This window comes from Emydura macquarii, unplaced genomic scaffold (genome assembly GCF_026122565.2).
Source record: "Emydura macquarii macquarii isolate MOO-44397 ecotype Brisbane River unplaced genomic scaffold, CSIRO-AGI_Emac_v2 contig_1348, whole genome shotgun sequence".
Taxonomy (NCBI): Eukaryota; Metazoa; Chordata; order Testudines; family Chelidae; genus Emydura; species Emydura macquarii.
In genome coordinates this window covers 22,574,269-22,593,237 of record NW_027131485.1, presented here as the reverse complement: position 1 = coordinate 22,593,237, position 18,969 = coordinate 22,574,269, and the positions used below count along the sequence as shown (strand labels likewise).

Genomic DNA, 18,969 nt, shown 5'->3' with positions numbered 1-18,969 from the left:
GGTAGAGGGCAAAAAATCAAACATAAAACTCAGGGTGCACAGACATCCAGAATTCAAGAAAACATCAACCGGCTTCAGATTTACTTACAGGTTCAGCACTTCCTTTAAAAAAATTATTATTTGTATTATAGCAGGATCTAGAATACCCCAGCCTAGAGGCCCTGACATGATAGGCATTATTCAAACACATAGTAAGAGGCAGCCCCTGCCATAAACAACTTACAGTCTGACTACACAAGACATATAAATTAAGTCCCAGCTCAGTGCCTTAATCACAAGACTATCCTTCCTCCCCTATTAATTATTATTATTGAATGTAGTACTTGTGAAAGGTGCTAGACTGACAGTCCAGGATATCTGAAGTCCTCTGTTTAATGACAGGATAGCTTTCAAGCTACACAGAGCTCTTCTTCAGGTCTGGGAAAGGTACTCCGAGTGTCACAGTGAAAGCTTAGAGATCTGACCACTTGTTTAAATCCTTTTACCTGAATAGGGAAGGAGAAGGACTGTATCTTTTATAGGACAGTCCATTGTCATCCATCAAATTAAACAGCTGAAAATACTGTAAGAAGAAAGAACGAGCCATGAAGGAAATTTCACGGCATCAAACACAAGGCAATTAAAAAGGAAAAATATAGAAACATGACTACCATGCTGTTGGCAATCTTTTATAGCTAAAAAAGGGCTTAAGAGGACATTCTATTGGCCAAATATTATGCCATGTTATAAACTGAATTAAAAAAACCTGATGCAACATTAAGGTCACATGGTTAAATTAAAGTTAGGACATATAAAGGTTTAAGTTCCTACAGCAATGTTATACACATGCAATGCAGGAAAGTTGTTCTATTCCTGTTTTTCTTGTTAAATGTGCAATTTAATATATTTTTCTGTTTGATTTATACCATAAAATATACAGGATGTGAAACAAACCCAAATTAACACTATTTCCGTAATGATGAAACTATGTTAATGTAACATTAAAGTTGAATTGCATTTTGTTTTATACTGGTGTAAAAGCATACAACCATGTCCTCTTGTACCGTCTCCTATAAAAAGGAATGCAAAAAAGTTGAAATATCTTCAAAACAGCACACAACCCTGCCTTTTCTGAGCGCTTGCCCAATGTATTTTTTATTAGACTTGACTCTTGCAAACACTTCACGCATGAGCAACTTCACAATAAATTACTAATCCCACTGGAATCAATGGGACTACTCAAGTGTACAAAGTTACTCATATGCATGTGTGCAGGATCAGAGCCACAGACCCTAATCTCCTTGGGGAAATGCATCTGACTTCTAAGTTTGTAAAGCACAATGTAAGTGTATGGCACTATAAAAGTAACAAATGTAGAAAGCACCATTTCCTGTGACAGTTGTTAAATTTGGTTGCGGTCAAACTAAGTTTCAAGACTCTTTGGTGTGACCTACATGGCCAGAGTCAAGCCATGTTATAACCAGACTTAGAATACACTTTATATTAGGGTAGAAATAAAGACTGAGATATTTGTATTTATTTTAAACCTTGAACTGGACACTAAACAATACTATAATCTGATTCAGTCACAGAGTTTACTAATTTAGTTACATAGTCTAGTTTTAATACCCCAAATTTTCAATATTTCTTTGGTAGCTAAATCCATTTTTGATTGGTATATTAGGCTACACTGATTGCCATTGATAGATGGTATTTTCAGGAATTTTACAAAAGGGGATGTAAATCACTAAGTTTATTTAATTTCAGAACAAATTTAAAGTCATAACGTTACACAAAATTTTCCATCTACAAATTGGAGCTAATGCTTAACCCACCTTTTTAAAGCACGACACATGAAAAATGCTACAAGACAACACTTATGTGGTAAGAACCAGAAGTTCTCTCTTGGGCCAGTGTTTGCCTTTTTTTAAGCACCAGTCCTGCACCAATCTTCATGTGAGCCTAGATTCCCGGCACTCAATGAAGTCAGGGTGTGCCAAGACAGATACAGTTGTGTGACCCAGCCCTAAATCTTTCATATTGTTTTAACCAGGAAGTTTTGGAATTTTGAGCAAAAATGATCTATGAAGTACTGTTAACCTATTTTCACTGGTTTTGTATTCAGACATACCATTTTGGGGGCAAGACTTTAAGAACTTTGCAAAAGAAAAAAAATGAAGATTGAGGAAGTCAAAGCATATAAAATATTAGGCAGCAGTGACAATCTGAAAATTGTCCAGAATGGCTTAGAATAGTGTGATGAGTCTCAAACCCTCACAGAATTCTGTTCCTTCTTGGCTAAAAGCTTCTCAAGTTTTAGTTATTTATTTTTTCCTTCTCTGTTTCTTAACCCTGGAAGCCACTTAGATTAAACAAAGGTTTCTTAAAAGTATGGAAAGGAAACAACTAATATTCATACTTTAATTTAAAGCATCTATCCAATATGCACATTGAAGAGAATGTGGTAATATGGTAATGCAAAAGTTCATAAACATTATTTCAAGCTTATGATTTACTATAAGTCACTTCTACTGTTAGACTGATCATATGTCTGATTTAAACCTATTGTTGAACATGCACTAGGGAAATCCTTAGTGGTAAGCTTACAACTTGTTGATCACCCATTTTCCTGAAAAGCTCAGGATAATGTAGAAGAACACGATACCATTTTGAGACACTCATCAGTCACCAACTGATTAAAACAGCCCCTACTGCTGATATGCAACTATGTACTTCCTGTATTTTAAATTATAAAACATGGTTGGACCATTTACCTACTGAGGTCTGATGTCCAGTTTATGACTTTTATGCAATAAAAGGTGAACGCTCCCAAACGGAAAGTCTGATTACATAATACAATTATAGTGTATTCCCACAATCCTTGAAGGATAAAATATTAGAGAAAGTACATGCATTCTGAGCTCTTATTTGCTTAAGACTGATTAAAGTACACAATATAGAAGAAATAGGAGGCATTTGGTGCCAAACCGAGTTAAATTGATAAGTGACCCTAATAGCAAAAGTATTTGCATAACCACCTTAATGGAGGAAGAATGCTATTGAAAAGGAATCTACACCTTTCGGATTTGGTGATTAGAAATTAATCAGCTATAAACTCTCCTCAATAACAGAATGTGACCAGATCAGGAGGAGTGCTAAAGCTAGTGACTTATCCAGATCTATAATGTGTTGTTAAAAATTAAAACTTCAAGGTATGAAATGTTCAGGGAGCAGACAGAATAGATATAGAGATACGTTCTTTCACGAAATCTGTGTCAGCCAGTAGTTCTACAACAAAGCAGAGAAAGGGAGAGGGTTATGTACTCCTTGTACACAGTAGATTGCAGGGCTCCTACTTGCAGGTCAAGCTTCTGTACCAGATTTGGACTGGCTACAGAGCTTCCATCATGGAGAGAGATACAAAAGATGTGTCCTTTTTTAGATAATTTAAGGCACTGTCAGATATGGTTGTTACCAGCTCAGGTAAAGTATACCACACATGGCGCCACATAATAGTGGCGCATTATAATCTAGTTTTAGCATACCATCACATCTCCCTCTTTATGTTTTACATTCCTACCATTTACATACCATGCTATCTTTAACGTTTGGTACGTATCAGCTTATTAAGTGTCTCTGAATTGTACTGGTTTTCTAATTACATGACCCAAATGACTAAGAACAAGGTCATCTGGCTGCCTATTGGTTGCAATGACTGGCTGTGGTCAGTTTGGAATCTTTGAGTCTTATTGCTCTTGATTGTTCTTTCTGAGGAACAAACTGAAGATGTCTATGATCTTGATCACATATGATTTGGGTGATTATTTTCCTTTTTGACAGCTAGAATATCTCTCCTTTTTCTCCATCCAGTTTAACACAAACACAGTCACCAGATTCTAGATCTGGCTGTTCTCCGAATGATGTCTGTCAAGGTTGTTTCTTGTGTATAGTGTAGTAATCTCTTTTCTGACACTGGTCTGTATGCATCCGCAGCACCCAGTACACCTTGATTTCATCTTCAAGCTTGCTGAAAGTTGAGTGCAATGCTGGGCTCCATGACCAAGCATCTGCTACTACCAGATTTTTCCCAGAAACATATTTAGCAAATAAAATCACATTGACCTTATCAAAAGACATTGGCATCTCTCCAGTGCTAGATCCAGGACTTCTCTGTTGAGGGTTACAAGTGGTTGATGGTCTGTTATCAGTGTAAAATAATCCAGTCCACATAGATATCTGTAAAAGTTCTCACATGCGTCTATGCTTGTCAGGTACTCCTTTTCAAGCTGTACATATAGTTTTTCCGCTTCTGTGAGTGCAAGGGCAAACACAATGGATTCTTCCACACAGATTCATGTTGTTGCAACAATGTATCATATAGGCCATAACTTTTTGCACGCACACAGACCACTGTGGGTTTGTTCACATCACAGTACTTGAGAACTGGAGCTATTGAGATAATTTCTTTGACCTTTTTAAAGACAATTTCTAGATTTGGTCACCATAGTCAAGATGTGTTGAAATTTAACAGTTCATTCAACGGGTTTGTCACTGTAGAAAGGTCTTGTAGATATTGACCAAGGTAATTTATCATCCCCAGTGTGCATCTCATCTCTGGTACATTCATTCTCAAATTGCTTTGACTTTCTCAGGGCTAGGACTGATTCCATCTTTGTTTATTGTCTGTCCCAAAAACTTGATTAGGTGTAGGCCAAAAATGCACATTTCCTTGTTTAGCTTCAGTCCAGACTGACTGATTAAGCTTAGAACTTCATGGAGGGTTTTATCAAGTTCTTCCATCAATGACCCATATATAAAAATATTGTCCACAAAAACTACAACTCCAGTTATGTTTGTTAACAATTCTGCCATCTTTCTTTGAAAAATTTCAGATGCACTGGTAATCTCAAAAATAATCTTTGAAGCAAAATCTCCCAAAGGGTGTCAAAGGTAGACAGATTGGCAATCTCTTAAAATAAAGGAATGTCAGAATCCATTAAGGCATCCAACTTGGAGAATATTGTTCACTTTGGGGAAGAAGTCATCCATTGTTTGGAAGATGTATTTTTCTCACAACAGCTACATTAAGTCTTTTAAGATCCACACGGATTCATATTTTCCATGTTTTTTGTAATCAGTACCACTGGGGCACACCGTGCTATTGACTCAGAGATTTCTTAATTATGCCAATCCACTTCATTCTCTTTAACTCAGTTTCCACTTTATGAAGCAACTGGATAAGAGTACTGCAAGATGTACATACACTATATGGTTCAGTATTGTCTCATAAGGTCATTATACTATATCTCCTTTCAAAAGTCCAATATTACCACTCAGTCGAGTTCTTACAGCTTTCTCACAAGACCCATTATGGCTTCCACACTGTGGCCAAGAAGGTTGTTGATCTTTGATGCCTTGATCAGATGCACACTGAATTCAAAGCTTTTGTCTTTCAAAGCTGATTCTGTGATCAACTTTCCCGTGCAGTTCAGAATACCACCAGTGCCAGTCAGGACTGTGTCAGTTGATTTCAGCTCTGGGAAGGGTTGAAGGTAGTTATATGTCCCTTCTGATATGCTTGTCATGTCTGCTTCTAGTAAATTTTAAAGTCAATGGTCTTTCTATGAACATTTACTTACACTCTCCATGCAAGCTCTGTGTCATCACCCATGATCAATCCCAAAAAAACAGCTCTTAACTGTCTGTATAGTCAGTTCCGACTGCCTTAGTGAAGCAAACAACTGCAAAATGTCTATATTGTGTGCATTTATGATGTCTTGTACCTTTGGCTGGACATACATCTCTTGGGCTATGAATTTTTTCACATCTTGTGCATTTAGTCTGAAAGATTTTGTAATTTGTCTAGGACTTGTCCCTCACTGCCTCAGCCGTTTTATGATAATTATTTTTAGCAGTCATGCTGTGACTCTCTACTACTTCTAAGCTATTTTCTAGTTTTTCAAGTTGCTCCTGCCTTCTTTGTTTGCGGTTGCATTTGCTCAGTCTACTTTGTGATCCAGACAGCTGTGTGTAGAGTTAAATCTGTCTTTAATTGTAATTGTGTGAGAGCTTTTATCTGTAAGCCCAATAAGCTACCTCTGATATTTTCATGTTTTACAGTCCCAAAATTGCAGTTTTCTGCCAAGGCATGCAAAGCTCTTATAAGAGATTCAACTGATTCCTCTAGTTCTTGATTTCTCTGGTCACAACACATCTTTCATAAACCACATTTCTCTGGAGGATAAGGTATACATCAAACATATCCAGAATTCTTGAATGGTCATTTTAGATATGCTCAGCCTGCTTCCCCATAGCATAAATGAAAGACAATATCTTGATTGCTCACGTTTCCTGGTGGAGTTTAGTACGATGTGAAATCTTGCAAAGCTCTGCTCTGACTCTATCCATTCTGAAGGTCTGTCAAATCTGAAATTTTCTGGGGCATTGATGAGTGCCAGGTTGTGGGATTGCTCCTGCAGTATCTCTTCTTCTTTCTTCAGTTTAAACAACGAGAGTTCTGTGGCACTTTAAAGACTAACAAATATAATATTTGTAGACATAATTTGTTAGTCTTTAAAGTGCCACAGAACTCCCATTGTTTTTGCTGTATACAGACTAACACGGCTACCCCTCTGGAACTTTTCTTCAGTTTGCAACTGTTGTTGCTGTTTTCTTTCTGTTTCTGCTCTTCCCTGGCACTAGTTACGTTACCTTTTTTTTCTGACACATCACATATTCTATGCACATGCTGTTGTAGAGCTGCTACTAGCAGGTCAGGCTTCTGTACCAGCTGTGGACTGGCTATAGGGCTCCAGTCATGGAGACACAAGCGATGCATTCTCTTTGACTGTGACCACCTCAGACTACCTACACACAGCTCCACCTAGTGCCAGAACATTACAGGAGTTTTAGCATGCCAAAGGGGTATGAATACTATTCTCTGCCCATAGTTTCTTGTTCAGTGTTAGGCCTTGTCTACATGACATAATTAAGTTGACCTATGTCAGGTTGACACACAGCCACTGCAGTAATTACTGTGGTTTTTCATGTCCACACTACTCTCCTTTTGCCGCTGGCGCACAACCTCAGTGGGAGTGCTTGCACCAACTTAAGTGAGGCAGCTTGGGGTGCTGCCAGCTCCACGTGAAGCCCTCAGTTGAAAACCCCACTGCCAGCCTAGGTTGTCAGCGCCATACAGTGCCTCACCTCAGGGTGCAGACATCATGGCATGGAGCTGACAGTTGATGTAGCACAGGATCTACACAAATATTGCATCACCCTAACTATGTCAACCCAAGCACTGTGCTGCTAGTAGAGCGGGGGGAGGGGAGACTTACACCCACAGGTGCTAGGCTGTGTAGAAACGGACTTCTACCTCCACCTAAGGCTGCAGCGCTGAGACCAGCCCTATACAGCACCTCCGCTTTCCTCACCATCGTCACATGACAGGTCCTCCCTCTCCCTGGCTCGCCCGCGCAGGACCTGCGCTATCAGAAGCTCAGCACCGCTCACCGCACTGCATACTGGGAAACGCCAATCCCACAGGCCACACCCCTTCCCGGATGCCTATCGAAGGTAATTCCATACCTCGGCCCCCGCCCTCAATTATCGCCATTGGCCTCTCTCGGCCAATCAGCGCCTTTCGATTTGTACTCGCTCCAGCCCCGCGTACGGGGGCCGGATCCCGCCTCTCCCCTTGCGTTCGGGTTACGTCACTCTCCGCACGCTGCGCTCTGGTTGGCCAGCGGTGCGGCCTTGGCCCCTCCTCTCGCCTCGCGCCCGTTCGCCGCCGGCCAATGGAGCGGTTTGTTTGGGATCGGAGAGGGGGGTGGGACGTGTCGGCCTGCGCTCAGCTGGCTCCCCCCCTCCCCAAGCCTCCCGCCTGCCGGCCGTGTTCTCTTAGCTGCCGCCGCCACCGCCGCCGGCCTCAGGGCGACAAGGAAGCGGAACCGCGGCCGGGACCCTTGTACGCCGTCCGCTGCGGGGCCGAGTTCCAGGGCTGCCGCTCGGGCCGGGGGACCTGAGGACCCACGGGGAGCGGTCTGCTGCGCCGGCCGGGGGTAGAGGCCGTGGTTGGGGGACCCTGGGGAGCAGGCTTCATCTCTTCGGCCGAGCACAGAGGTTGCAGCAGGACCAACGGGTGCGGGGGGAGAGGCGTGGGGACAGCTGGAGCCGGATGATTTTGGGGTGCCTAAGCAGCTGCACGAGCTGGCGGATTCGGGGTGCAACTGGGGTTCCCCGGGCTGCAGGAGTCAGAAGATCAGCCGGAAAACCTGGGGCTCAAAGGCTGCAGCGGGGCATTGATGCATCAGGTAACGCTTCATTAGGATCTGGGGCCTGTAGTGTGATCTGGAGTGGGGGGTGTCTGCAGCAGGAAAAGGGGAGTAATTGCGGGTAGCGAAACTTTGCATCCATATTTTTGTGTGCGCGCGAGCGCGCGCGTGTAGAGCTGCACATTGCCCCGTGGGACTTGAAGAATCTGCAGCTGTCTTCCTTTCCCTCCCTCTCATGTGTCTTTGGTTCTAAAGAAAGGCAGAAGAACCACACATCAACTCCCTGTGAAAACCCACTTTCCCAGTCGGCAGTGATATTGGGCGAGAAGTGCCCATAGAGGAGAGTGTGGCTTTTACCAGAGGAAGGGGCAGCAGAGCATGAAGATATAGAAAAGCAAAGGCTATAATGGTGTAAAGATCTTTGTTTTAGAAGAAAGGAAAAAAACAGGAATAACGTGGAGAAGAAAGTTAGATGACAAGAGCTGGGTGAGTGAGTTGGGAAGAGAGTTGCAACTGTGATAAGCTTGATAGGTTTTAGTTAGAACAGTTTATAAAAGAAGCTATTGAAAAGTAGGGTTACCCACTTGTTTTTCCTGATACTGCAATAGACATGCAAACGACAACATACAGATTTTGTTCTGTTGGGAAGGGTACGTTTTCTTCCCTGTTGCCGTGGCTGTTAGAGGGATGTATCCCTTTAATTTGTGATCATAAAATAGACGGGTGGGCTTTTAACCACCCTCTTTCAACCAAAGGAATTGAAACCCGTTTCGATATCATACATCCCTAGTCCTATTGGTAGGTAAAGTTTTGAGTACAGACTGTGAATTGGCTTGTTGTCTGTAGTTGAGATGGTTTGGTAGCTTACTACGTTTTAATGTGTATTAGGGTTTAACTGCCTTGATGTGGTTCAATCCAGTTGTGTACCCTGTTGACAGAGACCATTGCCCAGAATAATTGTACACCAGTAAATATAACAGTTGAATTTAAAGCACAGAGAGAAAAATATGTACTTTTAATGTCATCCTTTTTAAAATAAAATGACCATACTATAAAATAGTCGTGCAGCCAACTGACTCCTTTTTAAAATGCATTATGTTTGTGTCTGCTTTTTCTGTATTCACTTCCATATGTATTAAACATTTTAGATTTGTTGTTACTTGGAATTTTATTAACTTCTTGGTAGTTTTTCTTAATTGAAGTTGGAGTGTGTTTTCTGGTATTGTGATAAGGTAGTTGCATTGCTATTGCTGATTCGTTCTGTTTTACCGTAGTATGGCTTCTTTCTTGAAAGGTGTAGTCTTGTTGTTTTTAGATATAGAGTCTACTAATTTTCTCTTCTGTAAAAGTTAAATTTGCTAAAGTCTTAGTGATTAATATTATTGTCTAAAGCCTTTCGTGTATAGTGTGATATTGTCCACTGAATTAAAAAAAAATTGAGCAGATTTATGAACAAAATGAGTGGTCAGGCTAACAGCTACAGTGGGTCCAAATGTCAACATTGGAATTAAAGACGGTGTGTAATGTATTTCATTGGCAGCAGAGCCCAGTTAAGTGGACTTGTAACAAATAATGTGCTTGAACTCTTTACTTGGCAAAGTGGTTGCAGTATCTGTTTGAGCTGCACGCTTTTCTTTGGGGTTGAAAAAAACGACAGCAAATGCTTGGATCTGAGCGTTTTGTGGGCTTTTTGTTGGGGTGGGGGCTTAGGATAAGTATTAAAAATGATGGAAGTTGATGACGTAGCAAGCAAAGTTCATGGCTTTGGAAAGCCAAATCCTCTCCTGGTGTGCCTTTTTTAAAATGCAAACGTTGACAGGAGATCAGCCTCCAAAGCGATGCTGCTTTGCAAAGAGACCAGAGCTTTTGGGTTCATTGTGTACTTGACGATCTGCCACCTCCCTGGGGGAAAAGTTCCAGCTTAGGGTGAAGCAGAAAGGTGCCTAGTAATTTGGAGGTGGGTGGGGGGGAGTTGGAAATCTTTGTAGCCTTGGCCAGTCCCAGCCCCAGAGAGAGTCAGAGAGAGAGAGAGAGAGAGACAGAGAGGAGGAGAAGCTGCTGCTGCATCTAGGAATATGAATTTCCCCCCCTCAGCAGGTCGGATCACCTCGGCTCCATGGTGAAGAGAAAGAAGAGCCCCACTGGGCCAGAGGAACAGCACAATGGGTAGGATGGGGTGGGGGCGAGTCACTTTTAGGGGCCCTTGTCCCTGCTCTGCGCTCCCCCTGCTCTGCTGGGGGTTTTGGTGGCTGGTTTTCTGTGTGTGTGCCTGTCGAGCGCTTCCAAACGCCTGAGTTTGGCTTGGCAATTTCCCTGCCAAAGGCGCCCCTAATCCCTCCAGGAAGGTGCCAGGGGTCTGCCAGGGGAGCCTGGCTCCCTTTTGCGCTGGTTTGGGGGGTTTCCTATGGGGCTTTCCCCCTCCTACTCCTCGGCACAGGTTGTTGGGTCGGGACAGCAAACGAAAGGGGATTTAGTAACAAACAACGGCGGCCATGTTGAGAGGAATTTCTGCAGCTAAACTTCTCCCCTCTCAGCCCAGGGATTTTCCTCCCTCTCTAGTGGGGTCTGTGGCTTGACTTTGTGCCCCCCTCTTTTCTTTCTTTCCTCCCCAACAGGATGACAGTGAAGCTGGGAGACAGCAGCGGGGAGGAAGGGCTGAAAAAGCTAGGCAAGCGAGCAGGAGGAGATGAGGCGTCCCTGGAAGAAGAAGGGGCAGGAAGAGGAGGAGAGGCAGCTCCAGTCAGGAGCAGCACAAAGAAAGAAGAGAAGATTATTAACAACACCACCAATAACCCCTCATCCAGCTCCAATTTACCCCAGCCCCCATCCTCTCTCCAGCCCTCCCACAGCCAAGACCAGCATCATTTTCTCAGGTCCAGTGTCAGACCTCAGAGCAAAAGGTTAAGGAAAGATTCTCAGGCATCCTGTTCAGCTGGCAACAGCAGCAGCATTACTGCAAAAGGAAAAGGTACTGTATTCTGTCACCCCAAGATACACACAAGAGCAGGGGTGGAGGTGGGGGTCACCTGCACATTTTCTGGGGCTGACACTTTTGTCCTGCAGATGTCATCTTTTGTGGTGGTGGTTTGTTTTGTTTCTTATAGTGGCTGAATTCCTCTTTGTGTCCCAAGGCTTCAGCTTGAATGCTGCCCACTGTCATGTTTACACTTGCAGAAATGGGTACTTTTGTTGTGTGCAAGGATATTTTTCCCCTCTCCATTTACTATCAGAGGATATTTCACCCCTGCATTTACTCTGTTTTAATCCTCAGTAAATTCCTTTATTTTGGGTAGTAAATTAGAATGTGGCAAGATGGGTAATCAAGTGATTAGACACAGAATTGCTAGCATTGGGCTATAACAGAATATTTATTAGGTGTTAGCAGGATAATATCTGAAAGACATGTTGCTGTCGTCCCCTGCGAGATAATTTGTGAGACTATTGCAACAAAGAACTGGCTCTTGAAACATGTGAAATGCATATAGTGTGACTATGTCTAACCATGTTGCCTTAGGTTCTGTGCAGTATCCTCTGCTAGTCTGTAACTAGTTCAGATATGTCCAGGGCACTTAAATGTTAACCCCTTTAATTTTTAAATTAGTTATTGTACTTTAGTTCCATGAATGAAAAGATCTTCCTTCATCAGAGCTGTTGCTTTCTTAGATAGATGGAGGAGGCTGAAGGTTATTTGAGAGACTTGGTATTATTATGTGCTTTCTGTTTGACACCTGGTTCTACAGTTGAATGGTACTTGGATGTAATTTTAGATGCTTTGGGCAATAATACTGAAGTATTTTTTCATTATTTTGAGGTTAAGTAATGTTTGTAGTTCTCTTAACCTTTTTATTTGTGTAAGCAATTTTTACCTCCATCGGTTAATAAAAATACCTCAGTACTACTTAAATATGTTTCAGAGGTCACCTCACCTCTTCTTTCGCAAGTACTGAATCTTCACATACTTTGCAGTAGGTAAAAATATTGAGGACCAATACTAGCTTTGTGTTAAAAATAAATAAAATATAACTTTGCAAGGTAGCATGTCCCATTAGGTGTATTTAAACAAAACTTCAAATATGCCGTGTGGCAGATGTTTTTGTAAAGTTTATGAAAGTACTTTTTTATAGGTTAGTAAATTCTACTTCATCTTTTAAAGCCCCAGCAAAATCTTTGGTGTCGGTGTAGTATCCAGTACTGAGAAGTCTAGATAATTCTCTCCTCATTACACTGAAACAAACAAACAAACAAAAAAAACCCACCAGAACCAAAAAAGCAGAAGAATCCTTGAGATGCAGCTAATTATTTTAAGGATTGTGAGTACTATTAATGTGTTTTATCTGTGGGATGTATATGTTCCATAATAAGCATGGTAAGTAAAAAAATAAATATAATATACATATACACGCACACATTTTGAAAACAGTGGGATGGCTTGAAATAGGTTTGCTTACACTAAATCAGCAAGCAAACTCCATTTATTTTAAGATTCATATCTGAAATTAACAAAATAAAAATATAGACAGTGCAATCTAATGCTAGAATCTTTTCAATAATTAGACAGAGAAACACATCACTGTACCTGACTATTTTTTGTCAGGTTTTGGGGAATTTTATTAAATCATTGAGGACAGTCAATAACACATTTCAAATTGAGTTCAGCTAGAACTCCTTTTGGCTAGTTTTGCTGTGAAGGCATTGGAGGTGGTTCCTCTGATATGGCTGACATATCTGTCAGAATCTTAGAGAATAGAGCTGGGGAATGTGGGATGGTTCCAGATTTGAATTCTTTACATCCAAACATGCAGGCTTTGAAAAACGTTATTCGTTTGTCTAAATTCTCTCTGTGCTAATGTCATATCTTAGGATCAGAATTTAAAGAGGTTTACATTTCAAATATAGTACCACACAGTGTGAGCTTCCTGTAGGAAACAAATTGAAGGGAAGAGGCTTTTAAAGAAAGCTGAGTTAAAATTCGCTGGTCTATCCCACCTCCCATTTCATACCCAAACCTCTCCACCCCGTCCCCCCAAAACTATGCATCTGAGTTGGTTACAGACACAGTCATCAGCTTGTGATTTGTTGCAATACTCACATGGGCTTCCTCAAACCTTTGGATCTGCTGTGAGAGCTCAAGACTTTCCATTGCCATGTTGATTCCAAGATGACAGCAGCAAAGTCCATATTAGCACTGGCCATTAGAAGTATCTGGTCTGCATCTACATTTGGTCAATATCAGAAATCCACCTTGTGTTATGATCTTACAATAATACACTCATGATTACCTTTCAAAATATTCTTAAAGGAGCACTCCTTTCAGAATCCGTAGAAATCTCACTTGGGAAGGTGTGAAGAGGATGTAAGGAGGGAATTTAGCAATGGTACAGTCATAAAACATGGCACTTAATTTCTTTTAAATAGTAGCTTGTCACAATGCATTGGTTGGGCCTCATCATTTCTTTCTTATGAGTTACCCTTAAGTGATGAGCTTTTGTCTAATTTGTTTACAAATTAGTTTTATTTGTAGCAATTTGTGCTGTTTGGGCATATCATTTTAGTAAACCAATTATATAAATAATAAACTTTATCTTCATTTATATCCTAAAGTGATAGGGAAAAATAGTTTGACTATCCTTTGAAGAGGAATCAGTGGACTTCAGGGAACTTTTATCCATCCTCTTTCTCAGATTCTGTTCAGCAAAAGAAAAAGAGCTCTTGGGAACTTTCTTGACTTTAAAATAAGTAGGAACATATTTCCAGTTAGATTCTTGGATTGCAGCTCTCTTACAGTTGTTGCATTTTTCAGTTTATGGCAAAAAGTGACATATGCAGCATCTTGAAGTGAAGCATCAATGCAATTCTCCTTCCTGCTTACTTTTTCACTTGCTGAGGGATTTATCTAGTGCACTGTGTGCATCAGATAACTAAATAACCCTTTTGTGAGCATCGTGGCAAAAGTGAACGTGACGTGCTTTGTAGTTTCTGCCAAATAGTGCAGCTACAGTTTGTGGCAAACTTATGGGGTTTTCATCCTTCACTGTTCAGAGAATGAATAAATGTAAGGAGAGAGTAGCCCTCGGATAGATCATCCAAGATAGAAACTTCTTCTGGAAGTTTGGAAGCATCTTACAGTGCTACTGTTCAAATTTTAGCCACAAATCTTCTAGTCCCAATGAACTAAAAGGTTCTTTGCTTTCTTAGGAATAGTTCCTATGAGTCAGAATGTTGTTCAGCTGAAGGAGTTCATTGAATTAAAATGCTCCATCTTATTAAATATTCTTCTGTAGCTGGCCTCATAAAATTCACTAGAAAGAAGAACCCTGAATTGAGTCTCAGGCCTCCATGAGTTGCTATTGGACATGTATTAGGGCACTGATTAACTGCTAACTACATTCGTGTGCGAACAGGAAGCCTTTTTGAGATATTTGATTTTTATCCTGGAGCTTTGAAAATTGATTTCAAAATTAGCTTGTCTGAGGGAATGGAATATAGTCTTGATATGATCTAGTGTTTCCTCTTACTTTATATCTCTGGAAAATGAATAGGTTTTAAACAGATATCAGCATAGTCTGACTCCTTTCTCCTCTCTAATTCAGTCTGTCCCTTCATTCACTCAAACCCTTTCCTTCCTCCCTGTTGACCTGCTCTCATTCATTAGGTGTCCCACATTCATTATTGCTCCCTCTCCCTTGTTCTGAAAATGACTAGGGAAAAGGAGAGCTCTGCTGTACCTCTCCCATTGCCTCCCAAACAGTAGCACCAAAATGCAGCTTCCTTGCCTGTGCCTAAGAGGCACAGAGTTGCACATGGTGCATGCTAATAAGGGGAGTGGCTGCACAGCCATGTGGCTTAGAGCAGTGGTTCTCAACCTTTCCAGGCTACTGTACCCTTTTCAGGAGTCTGATTTGTCTTGCCTACCCCAAGTTTCACCTCACTTAAAAACTACATGCTTACAGAATCAGACATAAAAATACAAGATTACAGCACACTATTACTGAAGAATTACGTACTTTCTCATTTTTACCATATAATTATAAAATAAATCAGCTGGAATATAAATATTGTACTTACATTTCAGTGTATAGTATATAGAGCAGTATAAACAAGTCATTATCTGTATGAAATGTTAGTTTGTACTGACTTTGCTAGTGCTTTTTACGTTGTCTGTTGGAAAAACTTGGCAAATATCTAGATGAGTTGATGTACCTCCTCAAAGACCTCTGCATACCCCCAGGGGTATGTGTACCCCTGGTTGAGAACCAGTGGCTTAGAGGGAACACTGATAGGAACTGTATGTTCCCATGTAAGGATATAACATTTTTGTGGGTTGAATACCATCATTATAACAACTTAATAAAGAATGCTGTCTAGTGATACTTTTTAAAATGAACTATACCTCCCAGACTAGTTGACAGACAATATTTCTATAAATCCCAGCTTTCTTGTATGTACAGCTCAAATAGCTACATTCTGTGTTAAATTTTGTCATTTAAAAAAAAAAAAAAAAACAACCAACCTCTTCCAGGCTGAGCCCTTGTATGGCAATTACTTTTTATCTGATTGCATTTCCCCCCAGCCACACTATAAAATCCTGTAAAGGTTGTGTGTAAGGGGAAGAGATTATAGTTGAAGTACTTACATAAACCTAACAGTACCTCTACCATATCTTAAACTTCCTAAGTAATTTGGTATAAAGGAAATACAAATGAGTGCTCACTTGTATGCCTAGTGCTGGTGTCTAAAATGCACACCTCTTCTTAAGCCTTTCTTTTAATGTGAATACTGATTTACTGTGGGTGGGAGTGTCAGGCCACGTTTATTTAAAATGCTGTACAATGTATGCAGACATGCCATGCCTGTGCTAACTATGTGTATCTGTGCACTTGTTAAAATACGTACTGTATATAGAATGCTTCTTAACATGTTTTTTGTGTATAGTTCCCTGACAGCAATTAGAATTAGACATGCTGAAACAAGTTCAGCTACACTTTAGCTGTGTGGTTTGTGCCTGTACTGTAGGGGACGGAAGAAGCCCGTTATTAGGCTTCATCTTCGTTGGCCATTTAGCTGCCTTGTTTAAGAGCATAAGAACAGCCATACTGGGTCAGACCAATGGTCCATCTAGCCCAGTGTCCTGTCTTCCAACAGTGGTTAATGCCAGGTGCTTCAGAGGGAATTAACAGAACAGGTATCATCAAGTGATCCATCCCCTGTTGCCCATTCCCAGCTTCTGGCAAACAGAGGCTAGGGACACTTCAGAGCATGGTTTGAAACATCAGGTATCAGTAGCAAAAATGTGGTGTGGACATATCCAGGGGCTAGTACTGTGTTAGACTTGTACTTCTGAGTGGCCTATGCCATTTACTGCAGAAGGCAAATAGGCTGTAAACTGGTTTTCCCATTACAGGGCAAGTACTCAAACTGAAGCATCTGCCATGTCTGCACAAGTGCCTGTCTTTCATCCTACACCTAGCTGGAGCTGCTTTTCCATCTCTGGGCAGAAAACAAATCAGATCCAGGCTTCAGCTTTGTAGGGTTGCCATGCAGGTCAGGATGCATTGCTAAATTCCTGAAATACATGCTTTTCGTGGGGTTAACTGATTAATTTTTTCACTGCAGTGTGTTGTGTTGTATCTGGCCAATGAAAGGATGTTGACTGTGGTTTAACAAAGGGACTTGTTTGCTTGGAGAGCAGTTAGGAAAAGGTTCGAACATCTGTCTTGTATTTGGTTGCTTTTTTAACAAGAAAAATATTGCTATGAACATAGCAGGGTGCATTTGGAATCTTTCTGAAAACTAAACCATAGCACCTTACATAAGTGCACCTGGGCCATTGGGGTAAGTATTTTGTTATGCAACTGTGCTGGACTTTTAAAAAACTAATCAAGGACTTGCATAAAACCCTAGAGCCAAGAAGGAATTTCTAGCACAGTCTTTCTAATGCAATCCTTCAGCTAAGAAGTACTTCTGAAGAAGTTATATGCATCCTAGTGCTACTGATTGCTATAATGAAAGACCAAAACATCTTAAAAAGACTGTTCAAAAAGAATCTTTCCCCATATCTTGGAAGATGGTATTCAATAGACATGCTTTATGAAATTGAGACAAAAGCATATTTAACTCTTAATTTTGCCCTGGTTCTATACAAGTATCAATAAAAAGCCACATTCCTTTTCAACAGAAATACTTGATACTTGTCAGCTGCCTGCTGAACATCTGACTCTTGAAGGTGGCATGTTGCATACTGTACTTATTTTAATATTGACCTGTAGAATGCAAATAAGGGGAGCCTAATCTAATGTACATTCAGTTAAGCTGGTACAGGTGAGATTAACTCTGTCAAAAAGTGACCCTTTGTATGTGAAACCCATCAGCTGAAGCTGTGAATCTTCTGAATTCTAAAAGGTGCCAGTGTGGGTGTTGGAGACCAAACAGTAAGGTGCAGTTTGGAGCCTGGATGGAAAAACTTATCGTGACTAGCCTTGATGAGAGACACTAATGTCTGACTCACCTATCTGATGTGTGCAGCGTTCCATTGTTTGTAACATGCATGTTAGGTTTTGCATTTCAATCCTCAAATTTTTTTAGTGCAGTTTTTTAGCAAATTTCCTGTCTTTACACTTCTAAGTAGAACATCTGGATTCTCATATGAAGATCATGTCTATAAAGCTCAAGTCGCACAAGAGAAAAACTGGCTGTTTTCTGAAGGCCAGACAATATGCTAAAATTGAGTCCTGTTGAGCCTAATGTGACTCCAGACCTCTTCAGTTACCTGTACTTGTTTACCAGGCTAAGTACTAGGCTTTACCAGCAGTCCAGAACCTATAGTGGCTTAAAATTGCACAACTGACTGAGCAGCAGGCCTGGAGACCCAGCACGGTAATGATTGGGCCCTGAGCAACAGTCACAGAAGTTTGACATACCAGTAGTAGCAGGCTTATAAATGGGTAGGGACCACTGGACTAACACAATGAGTAAACTGAGCCAAAACACCAGTTTTGTAGGGTTCAGATCTGTAGTTTTGTTAGGAGTTGTACTTCAAGGGTCATTGCAAATATCAGTATGTACAGAAACTTCTGCTTTAAGAACCAAATGCTAGGAACTCTTGCTTCCAAACTCAGTTTTTTCACCTGCTGTGCAAGAGTTCATTCTTCTATGTGCAGGGTAGTGGAAGGAAGGAATTGTCAGAGGTATGATCATGTGGGATGTCCAGACTTGTGACTCATGTAACTTGATGTCAATAGACAGACCGAGAATAGCCTCTGTGTCTCATCTGCAATGAACTCCTATAAATATTGTTTATAGAATAGGCACCTACATGAGATTCTGGAAATATTCCTCTTCCTGTATCAGACAACTTTGTAATGATCCTGGGATGGCAAACTTCAATTCAGCTTTTTGTTTTAATGCTTTGAGTTTCAAATAATTCATTAATGAGAACTTTAAGTGTATATGTATATGTGTAATATATATACCTTGTAAAGCGAGAACTTAAACCATGAATTTCCAGAGGCAAAACATAATGGTGCATTAATACATTTATTTTCTTCAGTTCCTTTTATCCAAAATATTTCATAAAACTGTGATGGGGTAATCCACACTGCTGCACTGAAATGCAGCCAGACTAAGGTAGATCATGGCAACCAGCTGGTGAACAGCACTGTGCACAATAATGAGGTAGGAGGAGGATTTTGCAAAGGACTCAATAGGACTTGCAAAAGGA

General features: G+C 40.8%; 1 protein-coding gene across 3 annotated transcripts in view; it reads left to right on the top strand.

Moving 5' to 3' along the window:
- Positions 1–7,901: 7,901 nt before the first annotated feature.
- The window catches only part of CRAMP1 (cramped chromatin regulator homolog 1), an 82,990-nt gene continuing 71,922 nt past the window's right edge, over positions 7,902–18,969 (top strand). The window contains exons 1-2 of one of the 3 annotated variants that reach the window (XM_067551421.1): positions 7,902–8,291; positions 10,868–11,220. In XM_067551421.1, coding sequence (XP_067407522.1) covers positions 10,869–11,220 — 352 coding nt within the window. In that variant the 5' untranslated portion in view covers positions 7,902–8,291; position 10,868. Of the gene's footprint in view, positions 8,292–8,667; positions 8,739–10,288; positions 10,419–10,867; positions 11,221–18,969 lie in introns of those variants that run through there. The other 2 variants (XM_067551420.1, XM_067551419.1) reach the window with 2 other exon arrangements.